This window comes from Corvus cornix, chromosome 26 (genome assembly GCF_000738735.6).
Source record: "Corvus cornix cornix isolate S_Up_H32 chromosome 26, ASM73873v5, whole genome shotgun sequence".
NCBI classification, from domain to species: domain Eukaryota; kingdom Metazoa; phylum Chordata; class Aves; order Passeriformes; family Corvidae; genus Corvus; species Corvus cornix.
Window position 1 is genome coordinate 6,449,837 of NC_046354.1, and position 27,930 is coordinate 6,477,766.

A 27,930-nucleotide genomic window follows, 5' to 3' on the forward strand; every position below is an offset into this window, starting at 1 on the left:
GTCCCGCCCCCGCCGCGCGCCGCCTCACGGGCCTGGGGGGCGGGAGCGCGGGGCTCCGTGGTTGTGGGTCGTTAGTTAATTAGAGTGAGGGGGTAATTAGTAAGTAGAGAGGGTGGAGGTCGTTCCGAAGGGATTGTGTAAGGGCTCTGGGAGGGGTGAGGCTCTGGGAGGTTCTTCCTATCTGTGGGAAGAGGGGCGCAGCTCTTGTCCGGGTGCAGGGGTAATTAAGCTGAGGGGTTAATTAATTAGGCTGATGAAGGGGGGTGAAGCGCTTCTTCAGTGGGGATAGTCAGGCTAGGGGTGCAGTGAAACTGAGGGGTGCTCGGGCGGGGGAGTCCGTGCTAGTGGTGCCTGAGGGAAACGATAATCCCTGGTGGGGGAAGTTAGGCCTAGGGGGCTCCCCCATCCTCAGCGTGGGTGGTAGGGCTGTAGTGTGCTATCGGGACAGGTTCCTCTCAGGGCGGGCTGGCGGGTGTCCCCATGGCCCTGGCCATGGGGGCTGGGGAGGCAGAGCAGACCCCTGCTTTGGGAGTTTGCTGTGGCCGGGAGTGGCTCATCCCTGGGCAGCTTTCGGATTCCCCCTGCACAGGAAGGGGGAGATGGGGCCTTGGGGTGGGAAGGGGCACTGATGGGTGGCTCTAGCAGGGCAGCGTGTACCCTAACCATGAAGGGACATGGCTGGTCCTGGGGCAGATGCTACAGTTCCATGAGGGGTTTAGAGCCTGGTCATGGCCTCCCAGTTCCTTAGGGTTTGGTAAACCCCAGGGTTTATTAGACTCAGCTGGGGACTGAGGAGATGGCATGGATTATAAAGAGTCTCATTCCGCTCCTCCAGCAGGTGTGAGAGCAGCTCCAGGAATGGGTTCAGCCTCTCTGTGACTGGTATCACATCAGGATAACAGCTCAAAACCCACATCTGTAGCCAAAAAAAATTCTCAATATAAAGTGGTATTTTTAAAATCCGGGTTTGTCAGGAGTAGAATCCGGTGTCAGAGCTCCAGCACCATGCAGAGAGCCTCGCGGCTGACAAGGGAGCTCTCGCTCCTGGCTACGGAGCCACCTCCGGGCATCACCTGCTGGCAGAACGGGCAGCTCGATGACCTGCGGGCACGTACGTACCTTGGGGCTTCCCAAAGGCAGGGCTGGGCTGCAATTTGCTGCTAGGTCTGTGCTTGCTGTGTGCTCTGGCCTTTATAGGCTATGTGGAAGTGTTGGATTTTATTTTCCTTTAAACACAGCTTGGCCTGTGCCTTGGCTGGTCTGCCCTCAGTTTAGATGCTGTGGAGGGGAGCTGGTCTCACATAAGATGACATTTTTTATTCCTGGATTCTCCCCTGTGAGGGTGGTGAGGCCCTGGCACAGGTTGCTCACAGAAGCTGTGGCTGTCCCATCCCTGGGAGTGTCCAGGTTGGGTGAGGCTTGGAGCAACATGGGATGATGGAAGGTGTTCCTGGAACTGGGTGGTCTTTAAGGTCCCTCCCAACCCTTAACATTCTATGATTCTGTCACCTGAGCAGCTCTTTAACTGTGGGAGGTATGTGGGGACTGCTGTCAACGAGATGATCTTGAAGGTCCTTTCCAACCCAAACCATTCTGTAATTCTGATTTTGGTGTAATTCTTGTATTTTCATCTTGCTCCTAAAGAAATTTTAGGAGGTGTGGACACACCATATGAGAAAGGAATATTCAACCTGGAAATCATAGTTCCTGAAAGGTAAGTGGGTACCCGTGTGAGGCTGGGGAGGCCCTGGCACAGGGTGCCCAGAGCAGCTGGGGCTGCCCCATCCCTGGCAGTGTCCAAGGCCAGGCTGGACGGGGCTTGGAGCCACCTGGGACAGGGGGAGGTGTCCCTGCCCATGGCAGGGGTGGGACTGGATGGGCTTTGAGGTCCCTTCCAACCCAAAGCAGGCTGTTTGTCTGGTTAAGTAGTTGGTGTAGTCCTGCTTTCAAATGTGAGTAAACTGCTGTAATGTATTTGCTGTAAATGCTAACATGTGGGTTTTTCCTTTATCCTCCCAACAAGGAATGGGGTTGAGACCCTTTTTTTTAAGGAATGCGATTTTTCCAGTGGCTGATACACTTATTTTGCATTGAACATCAAAGATGTGTGATTAAAAACCTAAAAGTGCAATGATAAGACTTCTGCCTCCTCATACTGTCTCAAAGCTTTCTGGAAAGAGCTTGTTCATCAGTACAAAGTTTCTTATGTTGTTCCCTTGTGGAAGTCTATCTGGGGAAGTGCTGGTCAGACACATCTGGAAGCAGCAAAGGCAGAGCACTGCCTCCAAAGATTTGTGGGGAGGGGTGTCATGTAGGGTGAGAGGAGGAAGCTATGGCGTTGCTTGGGTGGCAAAACAACTGGCCTACAGATATAACAATAACTTCTGTTTCTTAATGCTTGTGCCTTCAGGTACCCATTTGAGCCACCAAAGATACGCTTCCTGACCCCCATCTACCATCCCAACATCGACTCTGCTGGGAGGATTTGCCTGGATGTTCTTAAGTTACCCCCGAAGGTAAGACAGTGCTTGGGTGTGGGTAAGTGAGCCTGGGCAGGATAATGACCTCCTTACCTGCTCCTTGTAAAAGCCTGACTGAATGTCTGTTTGCTCCTGACTTATTTACAGGGAGCAGGGAGTGAAGTTTTTGAGTGGCATCTCATTTGTTTAGAGCCAGAACATGATGTTCTTTGTTCCATATGAGTTTCCAAGGTTTTAAGGATTGGAGTCAAAAGGCATTAGGTCTGAAAATGAGTTGCCCCAACACAGCAGAGATCCAGCCCACAGAATCATGGAATCTCCTGAGTTAGAAGGGACACGCAGGGATCAGCGGGGCCATGAGTTGGATTTGCACAGGACGAGCCCAGAATCCCACCGTGTGCCTGGGAGCTTTTTCCAAATGCCCTTTGAGCTCTGGCCGCCTTGGAGCCATGACCACTGCCCTGGCTGTCAGCTGGGCTTCCTTGGGGCCTTGTGTTGAGAGTGGGTCTGGTGTGTTCATGGGGCATTAGGTGCTGGAAGTCCAAGACAGCTGTGGGCAGGTTGGGTTGAAGTGCTGTGGGTTCTGAGGTGTCTCTGGGCTGCCATGTGCTGGTTTCTCTCTCTGAGCTGCTGCTCTCATCCCATTTCCTTACAGGGTGCATGGAGGCCTTCCCTGAACATCTCCACCCTGCTGACCTCCATCCAGCTGCTGATGGCAGAGCCCAACCCTGATGACCCTCTCATGGCTGACATTGTATGTGAGCTCCTCTCCCTCTCTCCTGGCCATGGACACAGGTGGGGAGGGAGTGGGGGGCTGGATTTAGGCTCAGTTTCTGCTTCACTTGCTCTGGATTGACACACTAGGGGTGTGGCCTGACCTGGATCAGCTGGGGTGTCCCTGGGCTTCCCTGAGGCAGCTGAGGCCAGAAGAGATGGTCAAGATTTTGTCTTCAAGCCATTCTCTTCAGTGCAAATGGCAGCCTGAGTTCTTCAAGCGAACTAAATGGATTTTACACTTTCTGCTTGTTGTGGTTTTAGTGTGGTTTAGGAGTCCTAAAGCCAGACTTGGTGCCAGCTTCTTGATGACAGGTATTCAATCAAATCTCTGTCTTTGCCTTGCTCTTCCCATTTAGTCCTCGGAGTACAAGTACAACAAGCAGCTGTTCCTGCTCAACGCCAGGGAGTGGACTGAGAAATACGCAGGGCAGCTGAGAGTAAGGACCACGCTTTGCTCACTGGGTGTAGCTCCCTCTTGGTCTACAGTCCTTTTGTCTCAGTTTCCTTTTCACAGTTGCTTTGTTCTGTCTTTCCTCCCCTTCTGCTCTGTGTTTTGGATCTGTATTTAATTTCATTATATTTTTTTAAGCTCATTACATTCTCTCCTTCCAATTAAATGCTCATTCACTAATAACTGCTGTGCTGCTCAAGGAGGAGGGGCAGATGGATAAACCTTTCCCAGGGATCCCGCAGCCCTGTTCTCCCTCATCTGTGTTCCCTGGTCTCCCTATTCCCTGGTGGAGTGCAGCCTTCCTCCCATCACCCTCTCTTCCTGCCTCCTTTCCTCTCCCTCACCTCATGAATGAGTTTCCTAAAAATAAATCGCACTTAAGCAGATAAAAAACTCTGCCCAAAAATCAGTTACCTTTGGGCCTTCTGCCTTCCCTAGGTGCCTTCCCTCCCTGCACCTTGTTTGGATAACACCCTTTCTGGGATGAGGCTATCTTCCCTGCAGGAGCCCTGGCAGTTGTGCTCACTGCTCCAGCTCTGAACCCATTAACAAGTTCACTGTGGTTGTCAGGAGGGCACAGAGTGAAGCCATCCCTGCACCAACACACAGAGCCCTGGAGCAACCCAGCTCCTCTGTGTGTGCCACTGCTCTGCTCAGTCATCCTGCTCTCCTGTCATCCCCCTTCCTAAAAACCCCGGCAGCGGGAGCAGAACAGCAAAGGCTCACTGCATGAGAGCCAGAGTACAGTCAGCTCTTAACTTGGTGGAGCACAGGGCACTCCAATGGCTGTAAAATTAAATTATTCACAGCTCTTTTATTTCTTGGGTCATCACAGGCTTCCAAGCCTTTGGAAGAGAAAATCATCCCAAGTGAAACAAGCGCCAGCAGTGAATCGACCGCGCAGAAAAGAAAAGGGGTTAACATCAGCAGGAAGGAGAAGAAATCCTGCCCAGATTCCTGAGGGGGGTTTGTTCTCTTGGGGCTGTCACTGTCCCCTTCCCCTCACACAGGTACAAGGAAAGAGTCTGCCTTTAAAGGGCTGCACCAGCTTTGGGTTTCTGTTCCCTTGCATGGGGTGGTTTTTTTGGTGAAAAGTTCCATTATATTAATAAAATATAAAGCTTTTATATCTATTTTTCCATTTTGTTGAGTGGAGGTTTTGGAATATTCAAAAGAACAGGAAAACTGGAAGCACCACTTCAGCTTCCAATTCCCAACTTTCAGAGACATGGGAATAGCACCAAATAGTTCAGTTTCTATTTTCACAACGGGCTGAGAGCAGGAGCTGAGCAGCAGACAGGTCAGAACCAGCTGCTGGGAGTCTTTTCCTGGGAAAGGCTTCGTTTTCCATGTAACCTCAAGGGCTAAGCCATTAAACTCAACTCTTACAACCCTGGCTCTCCAGAGCAGTCTGTTAGGTTCCAGTTGGACCATTTAGGATAACCTGGATGGTGTCTTGGCTCTGTTGTGACTCCAGGAGGTGGCCAGTGACAAGAACCAGCTCAGGGCAGGGGAGGAAGAGCCCAAAAGATTCCCAGCGATCTGGGAGTGGATGGATGTGGAAGAGAGCGGGATGTCAGCGCTGTGATGTGCAGGGTGAGGAGCACGAGAGGACTGGGCCAAGGAGGACAATTCTCAGTACTTCCAGGGATGCAAAAATGAGGGCTGACTGCAGCTCGCAGGGGGAGCAAGTGCGGTGCTCAGCCTCTTGCTCTGCAGGTTCCCTGCTGGGAATTTAACCCATGGCCTGTCCCTGCTCCCAGAAGGGTGAACCAGGCCCACCTCTGGAGCAGAGACAGGACTTGGCAAGGTTCCCAGTGCCTGGGAAGTGATGGAGCTCAGTGATGAGCTGAGTCTGATGGGTGAGGAAAGGCTGTGTCCTCGGCTGCTCCCAGAGCCCTGAGCCTGTTCCTGTCCCACTCAGTCGAAGTTGTAGTAGAGGCAGAAGGCGAAGAACATTGCGAAGATCTGGAATGGCGGAGGCGGGAGAGGGTCAGCCCCACGGCAGGGCTGGGCCAGGCCAGGCCTGGCTGTGGTCGGAAGCAGAGAGGGGCTGGAGGGTCCCTGGCCTGGGACCATTGCTGTGCCCCTCAAGGGGCCTGGGCCAGCTGTCCTGGTGCTGCACAGGGACACCAGGGCAAGGAGACCCAGGGGGAGCAAAACAAAGCCTCCCCTGTCCTTTCACCTGCCCCATCTGCAGCGGAGAGTGGGCTCTGTACCCTGAGACAGACCTGAGCCCCTTTGTGCTCTCCTTGCCTGCTGAACAATCCCCCTGCCACAAAGAGGGGACCCTCTGCCTGCCCTGTCCCCAGCCCCCCTCATTACCTCAATGCCCAGCACGGCCAAGCTGCAGGTCCCAGGGAGGGAGATGTACCTCTGCAGGGTCCTGCCGAAGGTGGAGAAGCAGCCCTGGGGCAGGGAGAGGAGGGAGGGGCTCTCTCGTGTTCCCCGTGGCTACGGGGAGCCCAGAGGGGGACGGGGGGGGGGGGGTCGGGTCTTCTCTGTGGCAGGACGAGCTGAGGACTTTGGGAGCCCTGGACTGTGGAACCACAGCCAGGCACTGTCCCAGGCTCCTGTCCCTCATGCTCTGCTCTGTGAGCCTGGGAAGGGCTGAGGCTGAGACAGGGACACGGGCACAGCAGAGCTGTGCTGTACCTGCTCGTGGATGTAGCCAGGGCTTCTGTCCTGGCACTGCTCCCAGCCCAGGAGCTCTCCTGCCTGCAGAAGCCCATTCCGGGCACAGCATGCCTGTGGCCATGGCGTCCCTGGGTGCAGCTCCTGGAAGCGGGAGCCGTTCCCAAAGTCTTCAGGTCCTAAAACGCCACAACACGAGAACTGGAACAGAAGGGAAACACCATCACCGTGCTCACCCTTGGTGGATCCTGTGTGTGCTCCACACACCCCCAGGAGCCTCCCAGGTGCTCACCGTGACCATGAGGGTGTTCCAGGCTGTGGAGAAGACCTCAGCACCCTCATCCCCACCATAGTTCCTCCTCAGCTCGGACAGGAAGCGCTCGGGTTGGACCTGTGGGATTGGTGCCAGGGCTGGGACTGTTCCACTCTGCTCAGCACCAGCTCCTTTGGAGGGGAGTTGGGCACCCAGTGGACCCCCCCCTCCCCCCACCTGCTTTGAGGTTTGTGTTGTGGTGATGGAGGTGAGGGGAAGGGTGTCCCCACGCCAGCCCCAGTTGCCTGGTGGGCTCTGAGCCATATCCATGGTGTGACAGAGGGAGGCTGGTGACCCTGGGGACGGTGCCAGTACCTGTTTCCAGTGCACCAGGAAGAGAACGGCCCCAGCAAGCTGCATGAGGAAGACGAGGCTGACGAGGCTGAAGAACTGGAAGGCAGCAGATGAAGGAGTCAGAGACCAGCCTGATCCCACAAGCAGCTTGCTCACATTATCCCTGCCCTCCTCTGCACCAGCCCTGCCTGTGCCCTGCATCCTCGAGATGAGGGATGTGTGAGCAGCTCCTGGGAACAGATTCCACATCTCTGACCACTGTGGCTGCAAGGCAGGGGTCAAAAACAAGCACCATCTGCAAGGGACCGGGGATGCTGAAGAAATGGGGGTGTTGGTGCTCAAACAGGCGTTTCTGCCCCTCACCAGCAGTGGGGATATCTTGGAAATGCCATGTGGGGCAAGCCAGTGGCTTCAGAGAGAATTGACCCCACTTAGTGGCTTTATAAATCCTCTGGGCTCTAAACTGAGACTCACAAGATGGGGAGTGGATGGCAGGATGTATTGAGGATGAGGAACACCTGCATCCCCCACCACCCTCCAGCCCATGACTCCTGCCCCCAGTGCCTCTGCCCACATCCTGCAGCCCCTTCCCACCCATCTCCCTCCCTCACCAGCAGCAGGAGTGGGCGGCTCCGGCGCAGGGCCCCGCAGCAGCCCAGGAAGCCCAGCAGGGACAGGGCGATGCCCAGGGCCAGCAGCAGCCACGCGCCTGCACTCAGCACAGCCCTGGCAGCCACGATGTCCTGGAAACCAGCCGGGTCCACGGCCACCCAGACTCCCACGGCCACCAGGCATGTCCCCCCAGCCTGCAGGGGGAGGTCCGGAGATGATCATGGGGTCAGGGGATGTCCAAGGCTTGGTCCCCTCCCTGGGCTGGGTGTCACCCACCCGAGTCAGATGGAAATGGCAGCCCATGTGGATGGGGGATGTTTGAACCCTTGGTCCCCTCCCTGGGACCGGTGTCACCCACTCCTGAGCCAGCTGGAGATGTCGCTCCCCAGGCACAGGTTCTCTCCACCCCTGCACCCCACGGGGCCCAGGTGGACTCACAAACACCAGCACGTTGAAGATGAACATCAGGTACTTCATGCAGCTCAAGACACGCATGGGGACACCGGGAGGGGGGACACGGCGGTGTTTGTCCCTATGGAGGGGAGAGCAGAGCTCTGGCCACAGCCAGCCCTGACTTGTCCTGGACCCCATGGCTCCAGCAGAATGGGGGGGGATGCAGCCTCCCAAAATTCCCAGATCATTTTGTATCCCCACCATCTCCCATGAGGCCCCAAAAAACCTGTTTCCTCTCCAAATTTGTGTCCCCTCCCAACCCCATGTCCCCAGTCCTATGTCCCCTCCAAACCCTCTGTCCCCACCAAATCCCATGTTCCCTATAAATCCCATGTCCCCTACAAATCCCATGTCCCCTCTAAATCTTGTGTTCCCTTCAGCCCCCACACCACTCACCCTGTGGGGACAGCGGGTGACCCAGGTACCTCCAACCTTCCCTGGTGCTGCCAGCACCTAGATAATATCACGAAGGTCAGAAAATCCCTCCCCCATTTCCACTCCAGCAGCCCCCAAGAAACCCCTTCCAGCGGCGAGGACATGAATGATTGATGGGGAACAGGATCCACCATTGTGCCAGCGGCAGCCAGGAGTCTCCGGCTCTTCTCAGCCAAGGAAATGAAACCTGCGGGCAGGGAAAGACGAGCCGCCCCACCAGGCCGGGGTGACCTCGGCCATCAATTATTGCTGTGGCCATTCGGGGAAGCCCTCAACAGCCACACACGGGGCTGTTGGGACACAGGGACATCCCAGATGGATCACTGGGTCTGTTCCCTCTCGTTGCTGACTTTAGGAGCTCTCTAAACACAGAGTCATGTTAGAAAGGAGACCTTATTTATTCTGCATCAGGTGCAACGAGGAGGTTTCCACAAATCAAGCACACCAAGGGGTAAAAAGTTAAATCTTTTCTACAGTAAAATTTACATGAACCCGCCTATCTAAAGCATATTCTTCGCCTGCCTAATGCATATTTATTTTGGTGATGTGACTTTACCCAATGCTTGAAACACAAAGTTCCGGGGCAGATAATTCACCTCGAAGGCATCACCCCGGGGACGGTTCCGGTGTCACCGCAGCCCCGGGGCCCCGAGGGGCGGTCCCGCCGCTGTCCCGCCGCGCCAGCAGGGGGCAGCCGAGCGCGCGGCCACAAAGCTGCGCCGGGCGGCCAGAGCGCCTCCCGCCGGCCCTTCAGCCGGGCGGCTCGGCCAATCGCAGCGGGCGGCGGCGGGCGGGGCGGGAGAAGAGAGAGACAGACAGCAGCCTGGACCAATCACAGAGCGCCATTCCCAGGGCGGGGCCCTGCGGGAGCTTGGCCCCGAGGCCGGAAGCGGCGCTGCGCGTTCCCGTTCCCTCAGCGTTGCTTCCGGTGCTGCCGCCGCCGCCCGCGGGATGTAGCGGCCGGTGAGGGACGGGCGGGGGAGCGAGGGGTCCGAGCGCTGCCCGGGACGGGCGGGGCCGCTGCTTCCACACCACCGGGGAGAGCCCTGCCGCCGGTTCCCCCGGTTCCAGTAACTCTGTGCTTCTTCCCCCCCCCAGCGCGGCGGCAGAAGGACGCGGAGGGACCTTCACCGGCTGCCTCGGAGCCGCACGGAGCCGCCGCCCCGATGGCGTCCCGCAAGGCCCCCGCCGGGGCGGGCAGCGGGCTGGCGGCCGCCGGCCGGGACCGGGATCGGGAGCGGGAGCGGGAACGGGAACGGGAACGGGCGCATCTGGAGCTCGCCGAGCTGGGGCCGCTCCTAGAGGAGAAGGGGGACCAAGGAGGCACCGGCGCGGCCAGCGTGAGCCCCTCCGAGACCCCCGGGCGGCCGGGGATCCAGAGCCCGGCTCAGGCTCCTCGCTCCGCCCCCGCGGCTTATCCCGGGAATCTGCCCGTTATCCCATTAATAGCTGGGGGAGTACGGCTCCGTGTCGTTCCTGGGGCCGGTCCCTGCTCCGAGCCGCCCCAAACTCTGCTCCTGCCGAGCAAGCGTGGAGCTGGGATAGTCCGGGGGTCACCGGGATCGCGGTGTCTGTGCCGGGTGTTCCCAGGGTGTTTCCAGTGCCCCAGCATTTCCACAGGGCTGGGAATCTCCTTCCCGAACCCTTTTCCGTCTGGGCAGAGCTGGAGCTGTGCCGCGACCCAGAGCGTTCCCAGCTCGGAGCCGCTTTTGCTCGGCTGGGCCGGCTCGGGTTTCCCGTTCCAGCCTTGGTTGTAGGGATGAAAATCCCTGGCGGTAATCCCGCCTTTCGACAGGATAAATCTGGGATTAGCCCGCCCCGGGTGGGTCAAGCAGCAGCGTGTTGCATAAACGAGGGTGACCGGCAGGTCCTGCCCGTCCCCTCAGAGGGATGAAGCCCCAGGTGCTTTCAGAAGAGCAGGGATGATTCCTCTCCTGGGGGCTGGAACGGCTCCTTCCCGGCTCTTCTTCCCGCAGGCCGAGGACCCGCCGTGCCCGGCGGCCCGCGAGGAGGAGGAGGAGGTGGTGCGGGTGCTGACCCTGCCCCTGCAGGCTCACCATGCCATGGAGAAGATGGAAGAGTTCGTGTACAAGGTACTGGAGCCTGCGGCAATGCCCCGGTCCTGATTTTGGAGCAGATTCCCCAGTCCCAGGGCTCGGGGTGATGGGATGTGTCCAGATAAAGCTCCACGCGGCCGCAGTTGGCTCCAGCTCTGCTCCCAGCAGCGTTTCCCGGGAACGGTGTAGGATGGGGCTGGCCGGGATGGGGGCTGGCCCAGCCATGGTGGGCGAGGATCTGGGAGCAATCCCGCTGTTCCTGCGGGCCTGGGTGGGGCCCGGGAGCACCGCAGGGGTGTCACCCGGTGCCTGCAGTCACTGTGGCTGCTGTGCTTCTTCCCTGATCAAACGGGAATTACCGCAGGGAACAGACTGTGGGTGTGGAAGGGTTAAAGCTGAGGGTATGAATCGCCCCTGACTCCCTGGAATCACTCCCTGGGGCGAGCAGGAATCAGTCCCTGGGAGGACCTGGAATCACTCCTTGGGGGGCTGTGGGGAGCAAAGCGCAGGATGGGGGTGGCTCACAGGGTCCCACAGGGCACCTCATGTCAGAGAAGCCAAACTTCCTCTCCCCAGGGAGCATCCCAGGGCTGGGCTGTTCCCCGTGCATTTGGGGCTCTGGGCTGCCCTGATCCCCTGGTGTGTTGCAGGTGTGGGAGGGGCGCTGGCGCGTGATCCCGTACGATGTCCTGCCCGACTGGCTCAAGGACAACGATTACCTTCTGCACGGGCACCGGCCGCCCATGCCCTCCTTCCGCGCCTGCTTCCGCAGCATCTTCCGGATACACACCGAGACGGGCAACATCTGGACACACCTGCTGGGTGACTGGGGCAAGGGGCAGCTCTGGGGCTGGAGGGGCTCAGACCCTGCATTAGGGTCAGGACGGGCTCGCTGCTGGGTCCTCTCCATGCCCAGGGCTCCCTGTGTGGATCCTGTGCATGCAGTAGGATCGGACATGGAGTGCCTGGAGCTCCTGGAGCCCCTTGGGAGAGAGGGACCAGGGCTGGGCTCAGCCACTGCAGGAGTGGGATGAGGAGATGTGTCCTGGACAAAACAGGGAAGCCTCAGAGGATGTTCCTCTGAAATGAGTCCGGAGGAGGCCAGAGAGATCCTCTGGGGGCTGGAGCTCTTCTGCTCTGGAGCCAGGCTGGGAATGCTGGGAATACTTAGCCTGGAGGCGAGAAGACTTCAGGGAGAACTTAGAGACCCTTCCAGTGCCTAAAGGGGCTCCAAGAGAGCTGAAGAGAAGCTTTGGACAAGGGCAGGGAATCACAGGACAGTGATGGAGGAATGGCTTCCCACTGCCAGAGGGCAGGGTCAGATGGGATATTGGGAAGGAATTCTTCCCTGGGAGGGTGCGGAGGCCCTGGCACAGGGTGCCCAGAGCAGCTGGGGCTGCCCCTGGATCCCTGGAAGTGTTCAAGGCCAGGTTGAACGGGGCTTGGAGCAGCCTGGCACAGTGGAAGGCGTCCCTGCCCATGGCAGGGGATGGGAATGGGTGAGCTTTAAGGTCCCTTCTCACCCATACCCGTCTGGGATTCCATGACCCTGTGAAACACAGGGATGCTCAGTAGCTCTTTGCCCTGTGCCTGCCTCTTCCCCTGACCCCAGCCCTGCTCGTTTGCACTAACAAAGGCCTCAGCCAAGGACCCACTGTGGGCCACTGAGCACCCCTGGGATACATCCAGGACCTCTTCTCATCGTGCCTCTGCTGAACTCTCCCACAGTCCCCCTGACTTCCCGCTCCATGTGTTCCTGCAGGCTTTGTTCTGTTCCTCTGCCTCGGGATCCTGACCATGCTGCGGCCCAACATGTACTTCATGGCTCCTCTCCAAGAGAAGGTGGTGTTTGGGATGTTCTTCCTGGGAGCAGTGCTGTGCCTCAGCTTCTCCTGGCTTTTCCACACTGTCTACTGTCACTCGGAGAAGGTCTCACGGACTTTTTCGAAGTGAGTCAGCATGAGTGTGGTTGTGTGGTCTCCTGGGAGGTTTTTGGGTTCTTGCAGCACTTCCTCTTGGAAAGCACTGCATTCCCAAATGTTTTATCCTTGGGGGAAGGGAGCATCCACCCAATCCAGCGTGGAACTCAGGGGGAACCACAACAGGGTTCTGGAGGGCTCTGCCTGAGCACCTTAAATCTGCCAGGTCAGGGGTGTCAGGTGCGTGATAAAGATCCTGGGGCCCTGCAGCTCCCAAGGGAACAGGACCCTGGCTCCCAAGGGAACAGGCTCTGTGCCCCTCGTAGGAGTGAAGTGAGGAGGAGTCTCGCTCTCACTGGGCAGCTGGGGGCCATGGCCAGTTTGGTAGGTCCCAGTTTACTGGATGCTTTTGAAAACCTCTGTTTTGGATCCAGTTTGGACTGAAACCAAATGGAAAGAAGGAATACAAACAGGATTCCCAGCAGAGTGGGAAGGCTGGTCAGTGGTTTGTGCCTCTTCCTGGGCTGCTCCAAGAGTCAAGCTCCCGTCAGCCTTCGCAGTGAGGCTCTCAAGTGACATTCTGCTCCCTCATGGCTATTAAAGGCATTCATTTGGGTGCTGCTTGCTGGGAATCTTGCCCATCCCCTTTGCACAACCCCCAGAGACCCCATGGGATCCTGTCTCCAGAACAAACCCAGCAGGAATGCCCTCATGTTCCTGGGAAGGCAGTGGGGGAAGTGCAAGTGCTATGTTTTGGTGGTGAGATGAGTGGAGGATCACAGATCCATGTGCTCACGGATTTGTTCCTGGTGGTTTGAGCTCCAGCCCCCTCTTGCCCCTCCTCAGCATTCCTACATGCCCAGGCCCTTCCTCCTGTCGCACCTGGCCCTGATGGGACCCCAGCACGCCCCTCCTGCCTGTGCCTGCACTCAGGTGCAGGCTGGGGAGTTCCCACATATGGAGAGGGTGGATTTTGGGGCTCACCTGTGGCTCTCTGTCGTTGCATCCTGGCTGCAGGTTGGATTATTCAGGAATTGCACTGCTGATCATGGGGAGCTTCGTCCCATGGCTCTACTACTCATTCTACTGCTCCCCACAGCCAAGACTCATCTACCTCTCCATCGTCTGTGTCTTGGGTATCTCTGCCATCATCGTGGCACAGTGGGACCGATTTGCCACGCCCAAGCACAGGCAGACCAGAGCAGGTAGGAGCTCCCTCCTCCCCCGAGTCCTGGGAGGCACTTTGGGCAGATTCCATTTGGGAAAGACTCTGGGCATCTGGTGGGTTCATTCCCCCTGAGCAGCACAGCACTGCAGGGAGCGGCCTCCTGCCTTCTCTTGCTGTGCTGGGGATTCATCTCCTGAGCAGAGCCTGGGGTTTGGAGTTTAAGGATAGCCCTGGGCAGGCTGGGGCTGTGCCTTTTCCGCCTTCCCTGGGAAGCAGTGGCAGCAGGAACCGGCAGCTAGGGCACAGGAGGAAGGCATCCCTGAGCTCTTCCCTGCCAGGGACACGCTGGCTGGTCCCTGCCTTCCTGGGGGTGGAGTGGGGGGCTGCCTCCAGCCCCACACCCCAATTTACCCCCACAGCAGGTCCCATCAGCCTCTCTGAACACCAGAAGACACGTCCCTCCCCAGCTCCCAGGGGTCCTGAAGCAAATGTCTGTTGGAGCACTGTCTTGGCTACATGAGTGAGGAGAGACCACGCTGAGCCAGAGGCCACCTGAGAGCCCTCAGATGAGGGCAGGGGACAGGCAGGACTCACATCCCCATGGCTCCTCCCCACTGCATCCTGTGCCCCCAGGACCAGCAAGATCCAGCTGGGTGCCACCCAGAGCCTCTCCAGGCCAGTGTCACTGTTGTGCCACTTGTTCTCTGCCAACTCAGCAGAGGCCAGAGTTGAACATTTCAGCTGCTGCTGAGCTCCTTCCTCAGGAGCTCCAAGAAATTACTTTCCTGGAAGGGGTGGCTGTGTTCCTGGTGCAGTCCAAAGGGCTGGCACCTTCCAAAATGCCCATTCCCATAGCCAGGAGTGGGAGCTGCTGCAGCCCTGCATAAGAAATACTGGGTGGATTCACCCAGCAAGCACAGGGGTGCTTTGCCTGGGATGTGGAGCTGTGGATCCCCCGTTTTGTGAAGGATAAGGGCCACGAGGATTGGAGAAGTTTAAGGAGTGTTTGGACAAAGCTTTCAGGCACAGGGTGGGATTGTTTGCGGGTCTCCTGTGCAGGGCCAGGAGTTGGACACAATGATCCTTATGGGTCCTTTCCAGCTCGGGATATTCTATGAATCCAATGAAGAAAAGCTGCTTCCTTAACACAGGATGAGGGATCAAGGGGAGTTGGTGGGAGGAGCAGCTCCCCCTCCACACTGAGCTCCTTTCCCTGACCTCCTCTCTGGGCCACAGGCGTGTTCCTGGGGCTGGGGCTGAGCGGCGTCGTGCCCACCATGCACTTCACCATCGCCGAGGGCTTTGTGAAGGCCACCACGGTGGGGCAGATGGGCTGGTTCTTCCTCATGGCCGTGATGTACATCACGGGCGCTGGGCTCTACGCCGCCCGCATCCCTGAGCGCTTCTTCCCGGGCAAGTTTGACATCTGGGTGAGTGTGGGGGTGAACGGGGTGTCTGGGGGCAGCTCTGGGGTCAGGAGAGGGGGCACTGAGTGGCTGGAGGCTGGGGGTGTCCTGCTGTGCCTCAGCACATGCTGGCAGGCAGACCTTGAACAGGTGTTGGCATGGGCAGGGCAAAGTACAGGGTGGGAATCACTGCTGGGAGCGACAGAGCGGGGAGCAGAGGGCAGAGGACAGTCCTGGAGCAGCGAGGAAGAACAGGAGGAGGTGTTGACAGTGTTCCTGTCCTCTTTGGTCTTGTCTAAAGGCTTTTTTGCTTCCCTGCAGTTCCAGTCTCATCAGATCTTCCACGTGCTGGTGGTGGCTGCAGCCTTTGTCCACTTCTATGGGGTGTCCAACCTGCAGGAATTCCGCTACGGCCTGGAAGGGGGGTGCACAGACGACTCTCTCCTCTGAGAGCACCTGGTTTTAGTACAAGCTTCCTAAGTGCTTTTTAAACTCTTGTCTTTGCTAAAATCAAAGGAAGACTCAAAACCATTTGGGGTTCTTGGTTTTTTTTTTTTAAAGAAACAAAAAAATAAGAAACTGATAAATCCTTCAGCAAAGTTGTTGACCAAATCCTCACCCCCTTCCCCACGCACTGCGCTGGGGCTGCAGGGGGACTCCCGCCTCCTCCAGACAGTGTTTTAGCTGCACCGGGATCACCTGCTGCTCTGGCAGCACAGGGAACAGCTCCCTGCTCCTGCACAGCCGAGCACATCCTGCTCCTCACGCACCAGGAGTTCTGCATATCCCCCATGGCAGTGCCTGGCTGGGGCAGCCCCAGGCACGGGCACACACTCATGTAATTTAAAGTTTTAATTGTCCTGTTTTGTTTTGTTTTCCTTGACAAAGTAATGTAAACATAAATGAAAGAATATTTAATATTTAATACTAAGCTTTAAAATGATGCGCTGCCGCTGCAGTCCTCAGCTCCCTCACTGTCAGGAGGAGGGAGGAAGGACAGTGGTGTAGGGAATGTAGAGCTGCTGTAGCTGATTGAAATAAAAAGGTCAATAGTTCAGTGTCACCGCTGTGTCCGTGTCTGGTTTTGGGGAAGGGGGAGAGAGGGCTCTGGGCACCCCCAGGAGCAGGGCAGGAGCGCCCTGGGGCAGGGGGATCCCTCCAGCTGCGGTGGAGTCTGGACTGGGCTGGGATAAACGGGAAATTGGGGTGGTGTGGTGACGACAGGGCAGGAAACCCAGCCCTGGCTGGTGACAGCTCCGGGGCTGTGACTTCCCTTGGGGCTCAGCAGGGCAGGAGAGGTGTCACAGCCTGGCAGGACCATGCCAGAGGCTTCTCCTGGTGCACAGGGGACAGTGACTATCAGGGTTTTAGAGGGGCAGAGGCCAGCACAGTAAAGCCCAGCTCAGGCAGCTGAAGGCCACTGCCTGACCTAGGGGTGAGGGAGCAGTGTGGGCAGAGCCACCACAGCCCCTGTGCCACCTGTTCCTGCCCTCCCCCACAGGTGGGGGCATCCTTTTGCTGAGCTGTTTGGATGTGGCCCAGCTTTGGAAACCCCCCAGGCTGGGGCTGGCGGGAGCCCCCAGCACAGGCAGCAGCAGGTCCTGCATCCCCCATCCCACCTGGGCAGAGCCTGACCAATCCTGTATCCCACCTCTCACCCAGGCTGAGCCTGCTCCCAGACACAGCACTGCTGGCAGAGGTCACCCCGTGCTCCAGGAGGTGACATGGATGAGTGTCCACCCCGTTCCAGCAAAGCTCCATGATGCTCCAGGCCTGGGACTGGCACCCTGGAGCTCCACATGGATCTGAACAACACCCGACTGCTCCCCCTCTGGAGGTTGGGAAAACACCAGGGATCTGAACACCCAGGTTTGGATACTCAGGGAATCTGCAAGTGTAATTGTCTCTCAGAGCACAGACACTCACCTGAAAACAGAAGAGACACCACCCGAGTGACACAAATAGAGAAAACTGCCTTCAAAATCTGCCCGAGGAACCAGGGAAGTGGCAAAGCAAGAAGAGCCTTTACACACACACACAACACAAACACACAAAAGGCACTTTTGTGTGTAAGGGTTTGAAAATTACAAACCAGTGGTAACTCTGAGGGATGAGACACAAGCCCTGGTAGTCCTGGGGTGATTCTGGGAGGCAGGGGGGTGGAAGATGTCCCTTCTAAGGACACAGGAGATGATCAGGCTCTCACACGTGCATGCACACCTCACGTAACTCTAATCTACCCACGTGTCAACATTACTGTGAGCACTTCTGCTCCTTCCATCCTCTGCTTCCACTACACGGCTGACTTGGTTTCCTCCTCCCTGGGCAGAGGAAAAGCCAGGACTGGCTCAGATAACATTACTCAAGTCTTTCTGGATACTGTATCAGGAACTGCCAGCACACAATAGCATCGAGTTAATTAATGAGTTGCAACAGAAGACGCTGCTGGATGTTATTTTGTAACTGCTGTCAAGAAGGAAGGGGCCTCCACGGCTGCAGTTTAAGGACAAAACCGCAGAGCAGATGTGGTAACTCTGCTCAGGCCAGGATCCGAGATGAAAAGCAGGAGGCTGTGCTGGCAGCAGGTGCAATGCTTCCCCCTCCAGCCCCATAACCTAAATCCAACAGGGAAGAGGCTACCTTCCAGCTGTGTTCACTGCAGGTGCGACATCCCAGAGGAGACTCCAAGACTTTCACTCCAGTCTGTGTCCAAAGGATGACAAGACTCTCTTTGGTCCTTGTCTCAAACCTCCTTGTATTCTACCAGACATGTGTAACATTACAGCAACGGAATATATCAGGAATAAATAGATTTTCTTTTCTAAAAGTTCTCCTGAGCAGTTTGACATTAAGAAATGCTGCAGGTCCTCCTGGCATGGTGTGTAAGGGACAACCACTGGTGTTAAGTACAAACCCCCTCCGCATCCTCCAGGTGGGACCGCTCAGGAACAGGGAAGGAAGTGGAAGAGGAGGAGGAAGAGGAGGAGGCGGTGGCTGGGAACCATCACTGGTACTGTCGGTAGTCGCTGAACGGGGGTGGCTGGAGCTGGGATGGATCCTCTGACAACTGTGGGCCTGGAGCAGGGACAGGGGAAAAGGCAAATGAATTCCAAAAGACAAGAGTTTCTTCCTATTAACAGGATTCACAACTGGTTTGTTTATATAAATCCCTCTTAAAATTAATCATAAATCCCGGAATGGTTTTGGTTTCATAAAAAGTTTCAAAAATTGCATAGAATCCCAGACTGGCTTGGGCTGGAAGGGACCTTAAAGCTCATCCCATTCCCACCCCCTGCCATGGGCAGGGACACCTTCCACTATCCCAGGTGGCTCCAAGCCCCATCCAACCTGGCCTCGGGCACTGCCAGGGATCCAGGGGCAGCCCCAGCTGCTCTGGGCACCCTGTGCCAGGGCCTCCCCACCCTCCCAGGGAACAATTCCTTCCCAGTATCCCATCTAACCCTGCCCTCTGGCAGTGGGAAGCCATTACCCCTTGTTCTGTGACTCCTGGCCCTTGTCCAAAGACCCTCTTCAGCTCTCTTTTAGGAAAAGTACACTGTGCAAGCTGCTCCGAAGACAAACCACTTCTCTCCAAGTTTCACAGAATCATGGAATTGTGGAATGATTTGAGTTGGAAGGGACCTTAAAGCTCATCTTGTTCCATCCCTTGCCATGGGCAGGGACACCTTGCACTAGACAAGGTTTTCTAGCACGGAAATGAACTAGAGCAGGGAGAGGGAAATCTTTCCAGTCACACAAAGCAGCTGGAAACTTGCACGTTAGTGCCCTTGAGGTGACCTTGGCCCCTCTAGAAAGGTTTAACCACGGTGACTTGCCCAACAATAAAGCAACCAGTGAAACGGAACAAGTGTGGAGTCAGCTTCCTGATCCACTGCCTGCTGCTGGAGGGAGCAACACAGCTGTGGTGGGACAATCCAGAGAGAATTAATCATCATGGACAGATGATACAGCTTCTCCAAGGCAGATGAATTTTAAAGCATCTTTAAAGAACAGAAATTGTCATAGTTTAGGTTGGATGAAGAATATTGGTGAACAAACCCAGGAGGATTCACTTGGGAAACAGTGACCTACTACTCATCCAACACTAGCAGTTTGTGTTCTTCCCAAAATAAGGTGGAGCATTTATCCTACAATGAAACGCTGGGAGAAGCTACCAGTGTTAAGCCTGAAGAGCAGAAGGCTCCAGGGAGACCTTAGAGACCCTTCCAGTGCCTAAAGGGGCTCCAGGAGAGCTGGAGAGGGACTTGGGACAGGGGCCTGGAATCACAGGACAAGGAGGAATGGCTTCCCACTGGCAGAGGGCAGGGTTAGATGGGATACTGGGAAGAAATTCTTCCCTGTGAGGGTGGGGAGGACCTGGCACAGTTTGCCCAAAGAAGCTGTGGCTGCCCCATGCCTGGAAGTTTCCAAGGTCAGGCTGGATGGGGCTTGGAGCAACCTGGGCTAGTGGAAACTGTTCCTGGCTATGGCAGGAGGTACAATGAGATGGGCTTTGAGGTCCCTGCCACCCCAAACCAGTCAGGGATTCTGTGACAGAGATATTTAGGATTTTCCACGGGAAGCATTCACACAATAGCTTCTGACTGAGTGAGAGCCCTGCTTGCATTTTACTTGGGAAAGAAGTCAGGGATGCAGATACTGAAGCAGTTTAGAAGAGAATCACCACCACGTTTTTTGGAAATCGGTGTATCTGTATCTCCCAGGTCTTTATCATCTCTTTTACCCCAGAGTTCCCCACACAGACCACGGCCTGCCAGAACCACCCCTCTTTTCCACAACTTGCTGCCTGCCATTCCCTCAAACCATTGTGCCCCACCCCTGAGTAAAACCCATCTGCCACCGTGTGCCAGGTGTGTGGCAGAAGCCAGGGACAGCAGGGACATCCCTGCTCTTAGCCATGCCACCTCCAGTCTCCCAGCAGGAAGCAGCTGGTGATAACCTCGTGTCATCAGCACCTGCAGCTCCTCCTTGGCTTTCCACAGCCTCAGGAGCTGGCAGGGCAGTGCAGATTCACTCTAGGATAAGAAGATGACTGCCAGGGGCACATCAGCAAAGCAAATCCTTGTGACACATCCTCTGGCTCCTTACCGTTTGGGAACTGTGTGGAGGCAAATCTTGTCAGCAGAATTCCTGCTCCTTCGATCAAGGCCAGGAGAATTCCTCCCATCGCAGCAGATCCGACCATGGCAACAGGGCCATCTGGGAATGAAAAGCACAAACCAATGTTTTTCATTTCTTTGCTACATGTCAGAATCTACTGAATCCTAGGATGGTTTGGGCTGGAAGAGACCTTAAAGATCATTTTGTTCCACCCCCTGCCATGGGCAGGGACACCTTCCACTGTCCCAGGCTGCTCCAAGCCCCACCCAACCTGGCCTTGACCACTGCCAGGGATCCAGGGGCAGCCCCAGCTGCTCTGGGCACCCTGTGCCAGGGCCTGCCCACCCTCTTCGTGCAGTCTTGATCTCTCCTAAAGCAGACTCAGAGCAGTAATTTTGCATCCATTAAGCTGCATTAAAGGATAATTACTGGGCAACTCCCTCCGCCCTCCCTTCAAGGAACACCAGGAACATTTGGGAGCCTGATTATTACTTTCCTAAGCAGAGGAGAAAAGCTTCAGATTATTTTTCAGCATCTGAGACAGCAAATTCCAATTTGGGTGCCACAGACTGTTGCTTTGCTATAACAATGAGAACTGTACATTTAGAGAGCACGAGGTTTTCAACTGATATCCCTAGTTTCTTACTTCTTGCAGCCAAAATGGCTCCAGTCAGGGCTCCGCTCGTGATGGAATTCCAGGGATCTTCCTTCCCTCTCATCCTGACCATACTGCAGTCAATCATGGAGAAGAGACCTCCCCAGACAGCAAAACTCCCTGTTCCAAATCAAACCAAAGCCACTTTGGAGAGAGCAGAGAAGCCAGTTGTGCTGCACAAGAGGTGCTGTGGCATTACTGTGCTCCCTTTCAGACATGAAGTAAATTCTAACTCATGAAGAACCAAATACAGGTTAAAATAAGTACAGGAAAATTTCCAACTTGTCATTATCCCCCTCTCCCCCCATTTTATATATCATCTCACTCATCTACAATTAACTACAGAAAGTTTATCAAACTGTGATTATAATGGAACTTTCATCCTAACAAAGTCAGATTAGCTAAGGGAACTTCCAGATGTATCCCTTTTTAATGTATTTTCTCACAGACAATGATGCAGAGTCATGTCACACCTCACACCACACCCAACCCTGCTCCTGGGGCCTCAGGAGCTCCTACAGCACATGCAGGGACACCCCCAAGTTCTATTTTTGATCCAAGCTGGATCACTTCTTGTAATGAGTTAGTTTTATCTTAACCCCCTGCACACCATGAAGAGGCTCCAGGGAGCTCTGCTGTTCATGACCAGTTATTACTGCTGGCTTATCACTCCAAGAACACAGACTGTTTCCTCCCCAACCAAACTCATTTTGGATATATCAGAACTCTATTTACTCATTGCTTGGGCCAACAAACTTGCTGAGACCCAGCTCAGGTGTCAGTGCACCTCCACCATGTAACATTTCCAAACTCTGTTATCTGCCAACAGTCAATTCTGTGCAACAAAACCCCAAAATTCATTACCTCCCAGTTGTGGAGCTCTGGTTTTAATGGCTGTCAAACTGCCACGCAGCCGGTGGTTGACACCCTAAAATAAGAGAATTTAGTTAAAATAAAACAGTAAAATCTTACAGCCAAACTGAGTCTGCATTGCAAAAACCTGCCAAAGGTCCAACACCCTTCTGAGCCCCCTCAGCAGCTTGCGAGGAGCTGAGACAAAGTGTGCTTTACACCTGTTTCACTATTTATCACTCCCTTACAATATTCCTGTCAGGTACATATGGGAATTACAGTTACCAGGAAGGAAACAATTTGGGTTCACAGTCTGAGGGGCCCAGTGTGACTGAAGGAGGCATTACAGTAACATTTTAGCAGGATAAGCAGTGATTTTTCATATGTATCATTTTTTCTTCCTATCTGATGGGCAATCCCACTAGCTGTGCCACTTCAGTCATTCCTGCAGGTGGAATATACAGTCTTTGTAGCCAAGAGAAGCGAAGTCATGCTGAGCCTTCCAGAGTCCAATACTCAACATGTCACCCAGGACCTCACAGAACAATTACACATTTTCCCACACTTTAACACAGTTTAAAGAATATCCACCAAGTTTTATTTTTGTTACAATCACACAGAAGTGAGGATAGGTATATTTAGCAAGTCCAAAGCAATATTAAGAATCTAATTAAGCACACAGTCCTTTTCAAGTGAAGTGTCTGCAGGATCTGACTAGTTCGGAAAGTTAATTATTAAACCCACCTCAAACCAACAGCTAATTGTCAGAGTAACATCAAAAACACCTTTTATATGAAGTCAGAGAAATTTTAAAACAAATGTTCAAGTAGCAATTAGATCTTAATTTATCAAATGTCTCTGCAATGGGTTTATAGCCAAATTTTTGCAGCAGAAGTCCTGAAAGTGAAAACCAACTTGCATCAGCAAACCTTCACTGCCGTGTTTACTCACTCCTGCATTGAAACCAAACCTGAGCACTGAAAAACTGAGTTAATAAAAAGGGCAATGATTAAATAAGAGATTAATTAAAGAAAACTATACCTTTTAATATAAATCTGAAGGAGAAAAAGACTCTTTCATTGAGTCATTCCATGTTTCAAAAGAAAGGAAGAGGCCAGGAAAGGAAGGAGAGCCCAGGCTTCATGTCCCTCCATGCAGACAGAACCACAAGCAGGAGATCAGCCAAGGTGGATGTTTCCTGCTGCACTTCCCCATCCCAAGGGAAATGTTCATCACTTAGGGAGGAACAAGCTACCAGTATCCCACTGTGGCCACCAGAGCAAACGGGGAAGCAGCAATTTTATCCCAAAAAATGAAGGACCCCACAGATCTTGAGCCAGGACAGATTCTCATGGTCTGGATTAACGATGTACAGGTCTTTAATCAGCCCTGCTCCCTGCACAGGGATTTCTTCTCCTTGCCCTTCACTGCCACGCTCCCTGGGGAAGGACAGTGGAGGCAAGAGTGCAGTCCATGCACCTTCAGAGCATTTTACTCACCACTGGGGAATTTCGGAAGCCTTTGATAGCCTGGAAAATGCCCCCTCCTATGGCCCCCATGGTGAAGGCCCCTCCGCAGTCATCCACTATCCTCCAGGGACTGGAAAGAAAAATAGAGATGAAAATATTAAATCCCATCATGTTAAACCGTGTAAGTGACTGGGATGGATCCAGCACTTCAGCACTGGTGTAACTGGGGTGAAGATAGAGCCTGGTGGCTTTTCTGTTTCACATCCAGCTCACTGAGCAGGCAGCAACAAAGAAAACAAGAATATTACAGCAAAACAAACTCAACCTTTGCCAGAGTCTCCTGGCCCACTTCCCTGGAGTGGGAAGTAGCAATTATACAGAAATGCCTGAACTCCTCACACAAGGCAGAGACATACTTCCATCATGGAAAACTCCTGCAGAATTCCAGCTCTGCCCTACTTACATACTGTAAATAGCTTTAAATTCCCTGATCTCATTCTTCTCTTGACCTACAGAGAACTGAGGTAGCAAATTCCATGAGACTCTGCTCCCAGTTGGCACAAGACACATTTTTTTGAATCATTCGCTCTTTTCATTAGTTCTGCTTATTTAAGTGAGACTTCAAAGTTACCTTTGCTGAGCTGGAAAGGTTTTTCCTCGTGCACTCTGGATCTTTGAAGTCCACCCAAACAAAACAGAGATCCCTTCAGAGGTGTAGCAGCCACAATTCCTGCTCCAACATCACAGAGCAGCCAGGAAAACCCTGCACAGAAGCACCTTCCTGCAGCACAGGCTGTCAGCACCTGCCAGGGGAGCCTTCATTTGGCGTGCAGAACCTCTGCCAAGAACTGGAGCCTTGCAACCCTAAACCAAACTCCTAAACTAGGTGAGCTTTAAGATGCCATTAACTTCTGTTGTCACTGTGGGTAATTTCAGAGCAAAAAAAACCACAGCTGTTTGGTTTCTTTCATCTTGTATTGAGATCTTCCAGCCAAGCACTCAGGTAATTTAACTCCTGCACTGCCAACAACCAGAAAATGCAAAAATCAGCCTAAAATAGCATGAAGGTCACAAATCTGAGCACCATGGCAAGCTCGGTGTTTATGTCAGGTAGGAACATCAATGAGTATTTCCTATTTCACTTGGAATGTCATGTTTCTGGTCCTGAGGACCCCCTACAGCTTCCAGCTCCTGCACATGAGGACACCATCCCTGACCTGCCACCTCCCCACCTTACAGACCTCCTCTAGCGAGGGGTGACAAACCTCCCTCACTGTGCTGCAGGCTTTGCCACAAAGTGTTTTGTTCCTGAACAAAGTATCTCTAATTTGCAGTCCCTCCTCCTGCATGCTCTCCCCGGCTCCTCACGTTCATGACCTACTTCCAAACCTCCTCCTGCACAGCCAGCCCTGCCCCCTTCCCAAGGGAACTCCTGTGTGCACAGGTCACACTCAGTGCTGCCTTCGCTTTTGTACCTTGGATCCATGGGTTGTTCCCAAGGCACCAGGAGCCCACCCAAGTGTCACCACTGAGTGTCCCCAGTGACAGCCACACCCAGCTCCCAAACCCACATGGCCTCAGGAAGCAAGGCAGTGTATTTTATCCTTCATCACCTCCTGTTTGTCTGCCCTGCCTGCACATGGTCTCGTCCTACCTCATTACAACCCCCTCAGCCCTGACTGCATTCAATAATTCAACAGTTTATTTTCCTTCTGCTCTTTCCTGCACCAGGTAAAGGTTCCAGGCACACTCTTGTCTGAGATGCCAAGATGAAAAGCAACTCAAGTCTTTCTTCTCAGGGATTTTTTGTTGTTTTGCTCTCACATCTCCTGTGCAGATTTTGATCTCCCCTGTTATGAATAACACATCTCATCCCAATTCTCTCCCTTTGTTAATTCTCAAAGAGTGATCTTGTTAAAAGGCTTTTTGGAAACTTAAATGGATTATGTAAAGCGGGCTTCCCTTATGCACAAAGTCAAGGAATTCCAATCTACAAATCATGGCTGCTTTTTCCCGAAGCCTCTTAATGAGACCCCAATCACGGAATGCTTCCCTCTTTAACCTCATTAGCTGTTACCTTTGGGCTTCCTAATTTTCCTTTTAAACTACTCTCCAAGATTTTCTGAGCAGCTTTTAAATGAGAGAACCTCTTTGATCCCAGCACAGCCAGCCTGTGTGTCAGCTCCTCCAAACTCCCTCAAAGCTGACACAAAATACGCCCAGCCCTGGCACTGCTTGACCTCATAAAGAATTGGAGGAGAAGAGATTATTCCATTGTTAATCTGGCACTTATCTACAAGCACGGTATTACTGTTAATTGTTTCCCTGACTCTGAGGGAAGCCCCAGCTGCAGGGAAATGACATGTGGATAAGGTCGGATCCCTGATGGCACCAGAGATTTCTCAGAGATGAAAAGAGCAGAGGGCAAGACTTCACTTTTCCCAGGGCTCCGGGGCAGCCACATACCAGCTCTGGATGCCTGAGAGAGGGGTGAGTCCTCCCTCCAAGCCCCACGGCATCCTGCAGTTCTCCTGACAGCTGGAAAACTACTGGAATCAGAGGCCACCACACTTTAAATGAACAAAGGGCACTTTTCTCTGTGCCAGTGGCTCATAGAGAACCTGCCTGACCCCAGGATAGCAGCTCCTGGGGGCTGGGTAACTGGTGACCAGCAGCAAAGGGGTCAGAACAATGGAGGACACCAGCAGCCCCCCACGGCTTGGCAGTGAAACATCTCTATTGCACAGCATTAAGGACACAGGTTCAAGCTGTGCCTGGGGAGGGTCAGGTTGGATATCAGGAGGAATTTCTCCACAGAAAGGACTGTCAGGCATTGGAAGGGGCTGCCCAGGGAGGCAGTGGAATCTCTATCCCTGGAGGTGTTCAAGGAATGACTGGATGTGGCACTCAGTGCTCTGGTCTGGTTGACAAGGTGGGGATAGGGCACAGGTTGGACTTGATGGTCTGAGAGGTCTTTTCCAGTCTCAGTAATTCTGGGATTTCCTGGAGCCCACAGCAATCTTTTAATAAATACAATTTACTCTGCTCATGACCAGACTTTATGCTGTAAAAAGGCAGGGGTGGCATTTATGGAGAAACTTAATACATGTCAGCAGAGCAACCTGCAAAGTTTGGGAAAAGCCTCATGCACAGTCACAGATCTCTGTCTGCAAAGGCAAGCAGAATCTCAGGACGATTTGGGCTGGAAGGGACCTTAAAGCTCAGACCATTTCACCCCCTGCCATGGGCAGGGACACCTTCCACTAGCCCAGGTTGCTCCAAGCCCCATCCAGCCTGGCCTTGGACACTGCCAGGCACAGGGCAGCCACAGCTTCTCTGGGCAACCTGGGCCAGGGCCTCCCCACCCTCACAGGGAAGAATTTTTTCCCAGCCTCCCATCTAACCCTGCCCTCTGGCAGTGGGAAGCCATTCCCCCTTGTTCTGTGATTCCAGGCCCTTGTCCCAAGTCCCTCTCCATGCTGAGAGAGAACTCTGCCCAGGATTCAGTAACCCTGCACCTGAGCTTGCATTTAATCCTTTTATTACTACAAATACAACCTTTGACTTGCAACCAATGTGTTTGTGCAGGTCTACAAAGACAGTGCTGAACCATGACAGGATTCAGACACTGCCAGTTTGCCATGGAGAGGGCCAGGGGGCTGGGCTAGGCTTATGGAAATAGGGAAGGAGAGGGGCAGGGCAACTGGGGGGTGAGGGGAGCCTGGGGAGGCCAAGGATGAGGGGGAACTTGGGGGCTGAGGGGAGTTTGAGGATGAATTAAGGGTGAGAGAAGGCTGAGGAGGGGGTGGGGGAGGCTGAGGATGGAGGAAACTGAGGATGAGGGAGAGAACTGAGAAAGAATTAAGGGTGAGAGAAGGCTGAGTGGGGCGTGGGGGAGGCTGAGAGTGAAGGGGGCTGTAGATGAAGGAAGGCTGAGATGAGGTGCTGAAAATGGTGGCACTGAGGATCGGGGGGCTGTGGATAAGAGGAAAGACTGAGGACGGGGGACTGAGATGGTGGCTGAGGGGGGACTGAGAACTGGAGGGGCTGTAGGTCGGGGAGAGACATAAGGCGAGCTGAGAATGAGGGGGGATTGAGGATGGATAGCCTGAGAATGACGAAAGGACTGAGGATGAGGAGGGGAGCTGAGAATGAGGAGCCTGTGAATGAGGGAGAGACTGAGAATGTGAGCAGCTGAGGATGAGGGGGGATTGAGGATAGGGAGGCCGATGACGGGGGGCTGAGGCCGAAGGGGGTTGAGGATGAGGAGGCACTAAGGATAAGGGAAGGCTGGAAGGGAAGCTGAGCATGAGGGACAGAGGTGGGGCTGCTAATAAAGGGGTGCTGAAGGACCGAAGCGCTGCCCGACGTGGGACCGTCACTGCAGCGCCCTCCGCCCCCGGAGCCGCACGAGCGGCGCAGGCCACAGGGCCCCGTCGGCTCCTGGCCGCTCCGGGAGGCCGCGCGGGGCTCGGCAGCGGCGGGGTTCGGCTGCCCCGGCCCCGAGCGGCCCCGCGGAGCGGCCTCCGCCGCTTCCCTCAGGGGGCCCCCACCAAGGTCAACCCCGCCCCTCCGACGGGGAGCGGCCCCGGGCGCGCCCGCAGCGCTCCTCCGCCCTTTCCCGGCGCTCGCGGATCCCGATCCCGATCCCGATCCCGATCCCGATCCCGATCCCGATCCCGATCCCGATCCCGATCCCGGCCAGGCCCGCTCCGCTCCCCTCACCAGGGCTCGCGCGCGTACTCCTCCATCTTGCGGGGCCCCACCACCTCCCCGCGCGCGATTGGCTGCGGCGGCCGCACGCCGGCCAATGGCAGGGGAGGGCGGGACGAAG

At 54.7% G+C, this 27,930-nt stretch overlaps 4 protein-coding genes across 9 annotated transcripts; 2 read left to right on the top strand and 2 right to left on the bottom strand.

Moving 5' to 3' along the window:
• The first annotated feature begins 1 nt into the window (after position 1).
• Positions 2–4,841, top strand: UBE2T (ubiquitin conjugating enzyme E2 T). Of its 5 annotated transcripts, none has more exons than XM_010404535.3 (7): positions 2–99; positions 836–1,111; positions 1,645–1,714; positions 2,411–2,516; positions 3,136–3,234; positions 3,614–3,694; positions 4,544–4,841. In XM_010404535.3, exons 2-7 carry the CDS (start codon positions 1,006–1,008, stop codon positions 4,667–4,669), a joined length of 588 nt encoding a protein of 195 aa, XP_010402837.1. In that variant the 5' UTR covers positions 2–99; positions 836–1,005; the 3' UTR covers positions 4,670–4,841. The 5 variants fall into 5 exon arrangements, with proteins under 5 accessions (XP_010402837.1, XP_010402839.1, XP_010402838.1 ...); XM_010404537.2 differs by having other exon boundaries at positions 39–137; XM_010404536.2 differs by having other exon boundaries at positions 67–155.
• A 787-nt stretch (positions 4,842–5,628) lies between these two features.
• On the bottom strand, positions 5,629–8,056 carry LOC104692580 (tetraspanin-18-like). Its single transcript, XM_039565558.1, has 7 exons — positions 8,000–8,056; positions 7,561–7,755; positions 6,971–7,045; positions 6,635–6,733; positions 6,364–6,543; positions 6,034–6,162; positions 5,629–5,676 (listed from the first exon to the last, which is right to left on the bottom strand). Exons 1-7 carry the CDS (start codon positions 8,054–8,056, stop codon positions 5,629–5,631), a joined length of 783 nt encoding a protein of 260 aa, XP_039421492.1.
• Positions 8,057–9,316: 1,260 nt separating this feature from the next.
• Positions 9,317–16,062, top strand: ADIPOR1 (adiponectin receptor 1). 2 transcript variants are annotated; one of them, XM_039565273.1, is made up of 8 exons: positions 9,317–9,412; positions 9,548–9,789; positions 10,426–10,542; positions 11,157–11,328; positions 12,269–12,455; positions 13,443–13,630; positions 14,830–15,023; positions 15,321–16,062. In XM_039565273.1, exons 2-8 carry the CDS (start codon positions 9,616–9,618, stop codon positions 15,447–15,449), a joined length of 1,161 nt encoding a protein of 386 aa, XP_039421207.1. In that variant the 5' UTR covers positions 9,317–9,412; positions 9,548–9,615; the 3' UTR covers positions 15,450–16,062. The 2 variants fall into 2 exon arrangements, with proteins under 2 accessions (XP_039421207.1, XP_039421208.1); XM_039565274.1 differs by lacking the exons at positions 14,830–15,023; positions 15,321–16,062 and adding an exon at positions 14,013–14,820.
• A 1,667-nt stretch (positions 16,063–17,729) lies between these two features.
• On the bottom strand, positions 17,730–27,928 carry TIMM17A (translocase of inner mitochondrial membrane 17A). Its single transcript, XM_039565275.1, has 6 exons — positions 27,822–27,928; positions 23,127–23,226; positions 21,640–21,703; positions 20,767–20,895; positions 20,109–20,219; positions 17,730–18,074 (listed from the first exon to the last, which is right to left on the bottom strand). Exons 1-6 carry the CDS (start codon positions 27,845–27,847, stop codon positions 18,004–18,006), a joined length of 501 nt encoding a protein of 166 aa, XP_039421209.1. The 5' UTR covers positions 27,848–27,928; the 3' UTR covers positions 17,730–18,003.
• Between the last annotated feature and the right edge of the window lie 2 nt (positions 27,929–27,930).